We start from the raw sequence: 8,568 nt of genomic DNA on the forward strand, positions 1-8,568 counted from the left end.
CAATGGGCGATTGAACCTCAATTCTGACTGTTCTTGCCGTCTACCGGCCGTTCGGGTGGTGGTTGCACCGGTTAGGTTTGTGTGGCCGCGGCCAGGGCGACGCGTAGCTCGTCCCGGAACTTCTCCAGTTCCCTTGCTACTATATTGGCCTGTACTTCCTAGTCCCTCCGGAAACGGTCAATCCTCCCTTCCATGCTCACTCGATCTTCTTCCTGCCTTTTCTTCTCCGTCTCAAACAAGGCTGCGAAATTGTCGGTGATGGCCTTTTGAGTTTCTGCCATGGCCTTACTCACCGTTTCGGCAACTGCACGCCCAATGGAGATGTCCTTGCCGGTGATTTTCTCTTCTATCGATTTAAGCCGTTATTCGACGTCCTCCCATTTTTTGTCCACCGCGTCGGCACGTTACGACGGTGATGGTCCCCCGCCATGATCGTCCGCTCTGATACCAAGTTGTAAGGAACCGAGTTTCACACAATGATTAATTAATAATTAAGGCAAGTTTAACGGCAAGCTTGAGTTTTGATTGATTAAATTAAGAAGGAAATTACAACTACTATGATAGGTGACAGCTTTGGGCTTCTACTCTCCAATGAGTTCTCACAAATTTTCTGAATAAGTGGCTACTACTATAAGCCTTACAATTTATACTCAAGCACTACAATTTGCCCTAACTAATTACGGTTGACTTCTACAAATTGGAATCCTCAATCCTTTTGTCTCCTCCATTTCAAGCTTGTCTCTTTCCTGAATTGGCTTGCTTGACAAAAGCTACTGCTTCCCCCGTTTCTTTAATTCAGTCCCAGCTTCCTCTTGGTTACCGTTGAATTCGATTTGCCTGGGAGCTTGACCCATTTGTGCCACGTGACCCCTTTTGGCCCTACGGTGATAAACCTTAATGGGCTGGCCCAAATTCGGATCCATCACACATACACTTTGTAATAAAGGATGAGTTAATAAATGCACAAAGAAGGTATAAAAGCACAATGAGGGATATGCCTCAAGCTAGTTCCAAGCGGGTGTGAGACACTATGCCTTTACCACCTTGTAGACAATGGTACAGAAGCAGATATATCTCCTTAGTTGCAACAGAAAACGAAGGAAGAGAGAATGCTCAATATTGTACAACTCACCAGTGACTGATCTCTAAGATCAATCATGCCCCTCTACTTTCATCTTACTGTTTTTAACCATCATTTTTAACTATTTGATGTCTTCAAGTGTATGATTAGCTTGAATTTATACAGTGGTTGTAACAAGATTGTGTTATTGAACAACCTTGATTGTTTTTTACATATTATTTTTTTCAAATATCAGTCTTAATTTACATAGGGTTGTAACAAATCTATACCTTAGATTGCGCTCCAACCAAAGAATGATTAATAGTGAAAAAAGTTCTGGCCTACCTTAAAAAAAAACACGGAAGTTATTCTGCCACTTCCTATCTACTGCTAGCTCACAAATTTACTTTGATCTTCTTCTCGTTCTTTATAGTCCCTTTTTTTTTTGTTCTATCCCTCTGCTTTGTCCTGCAGTTCTCTTCTTTCACCTCCCCTTTGTTTTAAATCCTTCGTTGCTTGGCAAGGTGTCCAATTGGAGTTCTAAAAGTATCTAATAATCAGGCCGTGAACAATTGAGGGAAAGAGAAATGTTAAATCTTGTAATCTTTGTTAGAGAGTGAATCAAAATTATTGTTAATGTCTGCTAGTGAAGCTATTCAGTTATTTGCGAGTTTTCCTAGTTGAAACTTAATAAGACATGGACAAAGTGGGGAGTTTGCGGATTTAATCACCACAAAGTGTCAAAATCACTAGGACGTGAATCTTCCCCCCCACCCCCCCCCCTTTCTTCTTCCAAAAAAAATATTGATTCTAATGTAAATATGTTATAATAAAGAATAGTTTGCAAAAACAGTACTGTTTTTCCAAAATTTGCCATCCTCTACCTCTCCTGTTAGCTACTCCAAGTAGCAAGATTAATGGAGTTGCAATTTCAAAATCCAATCGTGTAAATGTTTTACCTGCCTTAAGGATTGTTTCAGGCTAGTAGATCATAGGTTTATACTTTGTTGTGATCATGATAGATGTATTTGAGTATTATTCTGATGTCATACCAAACTAACTGTCATTCCACTTTTCATTAAAATTTCAACCAAGAGACTTAAACTTGTGCAGGTGTCTTGCTTTACCTACCTGACCTCTTAACACAAAAGTTCAGCTTCATCAGCGTCTCCTAAATTGCTTTTCGTCGTCAGTTAACTTGTAATTGCACATTGTCCTTATAACTTCATTTATACTTTGCTACTGGATAACTGGGTATAAACCTTGAGAAATATTAGATAAACAATGATTGACACTATTCTGGGTACGTCTAGGATGGATGGTGCACTTCTTGGCTTCGTTGAAAGTCCCAAACAACAGTGTACAAAAGAATTTTCATCTGTTTTTGTTTAATCATGATATATTTTTCTAAGGCTTTACCGCTTGTCATATAATTGATTTATTCTCTCTCTCTCTTTTATATTTATTATTATTTTTTTAAAATTTCTGTAGTCAAATGGCCTTGCTTCTATTAGTTTCTAAACACGTTTCTGTAGTATAGCATGGTTAAGCTGGAGATGTAATTATCTTGTTACTGTTATCTTGCAAAATGCAGTCAGGTAGACCCCATAGTAGCTTCATTTTCAGGGGGAGCTGTCGGTGTGATCTCAGCACTAATGGTAGTTGAAATAAACAATGTAAAGCAACAAGAACATAAGAGATGTAAATACTGCCTTGGAACTGGTGGGTATTTTCTTTTCTATATGTCATCATGTCGTTGACTTAAATTTTTTGTTGTTTCAAAACTCAAAAGTTTCTTGCAAATGCTAAATATTGATCTGTGCTAGTCTGCTAGACATTCTTCTGATATTTTTCTGTTTGTGTATTTGTAATGCATTCCAAGAATCTTGTTGGTGGCTGATATAATAATAAAAACAATCTAATTTCAGACTCCAACAAAACAGGGTGTGGAATGAATTTAAGTGTAATACACTCTACAGAGATCAAAGTAGTAAAACCTAAAATTCATTTGTAAGGAAATATATCATAGAAATCTAACCAGAAGTTTAACTTTTTTATGGAGAGCTGTGAGTGCTATCACAACAAAAGGCACATTTTTGGTACAACAACCTGGAATTGTATGAAAGAGAACCTGTACCAAGGAGGTACGAATGAGAATGCCTTGTGTTGCTATATTCTTGAAATAGGTTCTGTATCTTATTCTTTTGTTCTAGTTGAATCAAAATTCTGAAATATAATATAACATTTGTTTTTGTCCATTTTTTTCTTTACTGATGTTTTGACTTTTGGTACATGAAAAGAAATATAAATATAAATTAAGCATAAGTTATTTTTGTCCTTTTCGGTAAGGTCAAAAAAGTATAAGTAGAGGAACGGAAAGTGATGATCATCACAGGTAAATTCCAGTCGCAGTGGGAATTTTTGACAATTTTCAAATCCAGATAGTGTTTCAAGTGTGATGACATTGAATAAAAACCAAACAATAAATATATAGTGAGAAATAAATCATAGGAGGAGTGCTAAACCCCATTTGGTTTGTGGGTTGTATTTGGAACTGTAAAGGATACTTCTAAAAGAAACTAGAGTTGAGAAAGGCTCTCAACTTCAGGTATATGAGACTGCTTCTTTTTTCCACAAGGGTGAATGGAAAGTACAGTTTGCTTTAAGAGGTAAAGTTCTAAGCAGGGTTTTGTAATTATTTTTTTTTTGTTGGCTGTTTGACTCTTATAATATCTGTTAGACATTCCAAACTGTTATAGTAGTGTTTCAATTCCCAGCCATGAGACATGAACCATGGCAATGGGCCTAAATTGCTTTCTGGTTGGTGATCTATTTGGAAACAAAACAGCCACCTTGAACTAGTGTATTCCTAGAAGGTTAGTCAATCAATAAAATGTTTTGGTGGTAAAGAAGTGGTCTACGGTTTACTAAAGCTGGTTTGATGCTGTAGTACTTTTATGTTACGTGTTTGACACATCTTTTACAGAGGAAAAATATGAGTTATGATAGTTGCAAAAGTAATATGATATGAAGCCGGAGTAGAATTGTGTAATGTATTGTCCACTATTGTGCTTAGACTTCTTTCCAATATATCAAATGACACTGTCTAGATTGAATGCTAATGAAGCCAATATCAGACAACATATGCTGTATATCAGGAGTGCCAGTTTCACGAAGAAGGTTTTGGCTGGTATTCATTTTTGAGGTCTAGAAACTTTTGTTGTTTGACTTAACACCAACAAAAAGCTACTCCCTCCGTTTCTTATTAGTTGCTTCACTTGAAACATTATGGACTCCAGGCAATTTTTGGAGATGAGAAAGATACATAGAAAGAAAAAAGTAAGACCCATGTGTTTGGAGAGAGATAGGGAGAGTTAATTAATTATAGGCAAATTTGTCAAAAAAAAACCTTTTAAATGCATCATTTTGCGAAAAAAACCTTTTAAAAGCTTTTTGGCAAAAGAAAACCCGATTTTTAATATTTTAGCAAAAGAAAACCCGATTGTGGAATTTTTTTGTTGAAGACAACCTAATGCCTCTAATTCACTCAATTAAGCTCTAATTTCTTCTAATTATCATCTAATTCTCACTTAACCATTTATTAATTAACTTAATTTATAAAATAAAAAAAACCCCAAAAACCACCACCCCCACCACCAGCCAGCCACTCCCTCCCTTTCCCTCTCCCATGGCAGCAACCCCCTCCCCCCAATTGAGCCGCCGCCTTGAACCCCCAACTCCCGGCGACCCTCCTCGACCAACCTTCCTAGCTTTCCCGCTTACCCCACTGCAACCCTCCCCCTCCCTAAATCCTAAAACCTAGCAATTAATGGGTGTTTCTGGTCTGGTGGCACGCTTCTTCTCCCTCTTCCTTTTCTCTACTTGACTCACACTCTCTCTCTCTCTTTCTCGCCGCCGCGTCGCCAAAATCTATGAGGGGGGCTGCTGATTTTCTCATCGTTGTTTAAGGGGGAAAATGAATGGTCAGGGTTAGGGTTTAGAGAAGGGGGGAGGTGAATGGTCGGGGTTGGGGTTTAGGGAAGGGGGGAGTTGAGGTGAATGGTCGGGGTTAGGGTTTAGGGAAGGGGGTGAGAGTTGCAGCGGGGGTAAGGGGAAAGGGACAGAGGCCGGCCGGCGGTTTAGGGTGGTGGCTCGGTTGGGGGGAGGGGGCTGCTGCCTAGGTGGCTGGCTGGTGGAGTTGTTGTAGGGATGGTGGTTTTTATTTTTAATTTTGTTTATAAATTAATTTAATTATAAAATGGCTAAGTGAGAGTTTATGGGTAATTAGGAAAAAATTAGAGCTTAATTAAGTGAATTAGAGGCATAGGTTGTCTTCAACAAAAAAATTTAACTTCGGGTTTTCTTTTACGAAAAAGCTTTTAAAAGGTATTTTTTCGCAAAATGGTGCATTTAATATGTTTTTTTTTTTTTTTTTTAACAAATTAATCTTAATTATAAAAGAAAAGTGATGCATCTAAATTGAAACTTCCGTTTTTTAGAAAGTGATGCATCTTCAAAATAGAGGAAGTAATTACTATTGATTTCTTCTTCAAGGTGGTCGCTGTGGTAAGTGTTAAGCTCATCTCAAGAGAACTAATTTTTCAGGTGTCACATCATGTGCTCATCCTATGATCTAGACAGTGTCCAAGTTATTGAACTTTTCCCATTCTCCATATGCCTTTCAGTTCAAAGAGAGAAGATTTAGAAAAAGGCTTAGGATTTCTGTTCTTGAATTATGATATAGATTTCTGATGAGAAAAATAAAATTATGATGTAGTTATAATTTCAGAAATGAAGGTATAAGCTTGCATGAACATGTGTGCTATGCTTTGTGACAGAAGTATGATAGACGGTTAATAGACCTGTCTTTCTCTATTTGGGATGTGTCCTGTGTAATATAGTAGTGTATAAAATATATACGTATAAGTTATTGTTCTTTTTTTTACAAGGTCAGTAAAAGACTGCATATTTATGTTTTTCCACTTATTATCTTATCAAACTTTACTTTGTTTGAATGTATGAACAAAACTATTATAGAGAAATTAGTTGTTATAATACTTGTATTGTGTACGCTATTTAATTTAACTTGCACTGCAAATGATGTCCAATGTTTTTAATATTGTATTTTCTATTTGTGATTACTTTATGAAGGTTACTTAGCATGTGCTCGCTGTTCGAACACTGGATCTCTTGTTCTTATTGAGCCTGTTGCTACGGTTTATGGCAGTGATCAACCTCTTTCACCACCAAAGACTGAGAGATGTTCAAATTGTTCAGGATCCAGAAAGGTTAGTTTTAGAATAAGACATTGTATGCGTATAGGCTATCAAAATGAGTGATTTCCATGAATATTGTTCAAAGAAATCAAAATTCCACGATTACACTATTTTTTATAAAATTTTCCTACATACCGCCCACGTCATCTACCTTTTTTTTCTGGGAGAACAAAACCGCTAATTCAATTGGCGGTTTATCTTAGTAAAAAAAATCACCTTACAAAAAGTGTGGGTTTAATATAACATATAACCGCTAATTGAATTAGCGCTTTTATGCAAGGTAAAACCGCTAATTGAATTAGCGGTTTTACTCTTAACTAGGAAAAAAAATTCAAAATTTAAGAGGTTGGATGACATGGACGGTATGTAGGGAATTTTAATAAAATGTAGAGTAATTGAGGAATTTTGAATTCTTTGAATAATATCCATGGAAATAACTCTATCAAAATTCAAATATAATTTATTTTACTTTGGCTATCTGTCTTATTTGGAGTTTAATACTGTTTATGTAACAAACCTAAGCTAATTATTTATGGAAAAGTTTTGTGTAACAGCCATGCGATATCTTGTTGTGAGACTGGAATCACTAGTTTGACTCATTTTGTTGTAGGGTTGACAACTTGACACCTTAGTTTTTAGGGGGATTGGGAGACAATCTTAGCCAAGACTAGCTCATAAGACTTAACTTGAATAGTTTATTAGCCTTGTGCTGAGTACGATAACATATCATTGTCTGGACGGATGATACTTAATAGAAGAGTACAATCAGTATGGATTGGCTTGGTAATGTACAAGAACGGGGTATTCTGGCTGACTCAAAGAATTGATGAACATCTCTCATGAAATTGAGCAATCTTTTTACCACTATATTTTGCTTACTTTGCTCCATATCAGTTATGTTGATAATGTTGTACTTCCTTGATTTTGCAATAGTGACTTTTGGAGTCTAACTGTGAATTGGCTTGTAGGTCATGTGCCCTACTTGTCTCTGTACAGGAATGGCAATGGCTAGTGAGCATGACCCAAGGATTGATCCATTTGATTAAAGATACTGTAACATATATTAAGTTCTCTGTGTGCATCTATATCACTATGTCGTGTTGTAAAAACTTGTACATATATTGACTACTTTGTCTAAGCCTTGTATGAGTCCTTTGATCATTCCAATTAGAAATTCTTATGTGGAAAAACTCTCATTTTTGTTCTTGATAAATGTTGTGTGGCCACATATATTGTATCACAGATTCACAGGTTACTGGTTACATTTATATATCGGACTATATGTTTTGTAGTTTTATAAGCTGTGTAACTTGGAACAAAGCTTTCCATATCTTTCCTAAGAGAATTACACTAACTCTTTGCAGAATTGGTAGCAAGGCATAGCTCTTGTGCGTTGATTGTTCTCCCTTTCAATTTAAATATGCGACACACTCTAACGCCCTTGATATGTTTTTATGAGGGTCTATAACTCGTGTAGGAAGTAGTGGAGTGTTTTATGTCCAAAGGAAGAGTTCTCTAAGAAAAGTGGCAAGGTCGATGGAGAATCGTACAATGTATCTTGGATTTTTCAGCTTCAAGTAGTTAGCAAAAAAAGGAAGAAGTATGGAGTTTTAAAACTACTACATGGACTCCTTTCAAAAAAAAAAAAAAAAAAAAAAAAAAAAAAAAAAAAAAAAAAAAACTATTACATGGACTGGTTGACGGGTTGTAAGACTTTTATTCATGTTAAGATGTGGTTTAGCCTCATGAATGGATTATTCGTACAACGTCATCATCTAATATCGAGAGATACATGGAGAGCATACTACTACAAACTTTTTGGGATGACAATTCAATTCAAGTTTGATTCAATTGGAAGGAAAATAATCAATTTGAATCCGTTTATTAATAGTCGGAATACAAATCCACTAAAATAGATCTGAATCCGAATAGGGGGCGGATCGACTTGGGCCTTTCGTAAAGATTGATCTATTATGACGTGAATATGAATACAATCCTATTCACTACACCCCACTTTAGCTAGTGATACCTACTCCCCCCACGAAATTACCGAAAAACCCTTACCCCCACTAACCACACCACAATAACCACGATAAACCCACTAACCACACTCCATGCAGTTACTGTACAGTTACCACCAATATACCACGGTAACTGCAAGTAACTGCAAGTTACCACCCACTCACCCACTCATATATATACAAATTTAAAAAAAAAAATCAAAAAACTGAT

The 8,568-nt window shown here is 36.4% G+C and overlaps 1 protein-coding gene across 1 annotated transcript in view; it reads left to right on the forward strand.

The window, feature by feature from the left end:
• LOC110690294 (protein ORANGE, chloroplastic-like) overlaps positions 1-7,645 on the forward strand; it is a 31,019-nt gene extending 23,374 nt beyond the window's left edge. Inside the window, exons 6-8 of the mRNA XM_021867118.1 lie at positions 2,655-2,782; positions 6,212-6,348; positions 7,305-7,645. Coding sequence (XP_021722810.1) covers positions 2,655-2,782; positions 6,212-6,348; positions 7,305-7,382 — 343 coding nt within the window. The 3' untranslated portion in view covers positions 7,383-7,645. The remainder of the gene's footprint in view (positions 1-2,654; positions 2,783-6,211; positions 6,349-7,304) is intronic.
• The last annotated feature ends 923 nt before the right edge of the window (positions 7,646-8,568 follow it).

This window comes from Chenopodium quinoa, unplaced genomic scaffold (assembly GCF_001683475.1).
Source record: "Chenopodium quinoa cultivar QQ74 unplaced genomic scaffold, ASM168347v1, whole genome shotgun sequence".
NCBI lineage: Eukaryota > Viridiplantae > Streptophyta > Magnoliopsida > Caryophyllales > Amaranthaceae > Chenopodium > Chenopodium quinoa.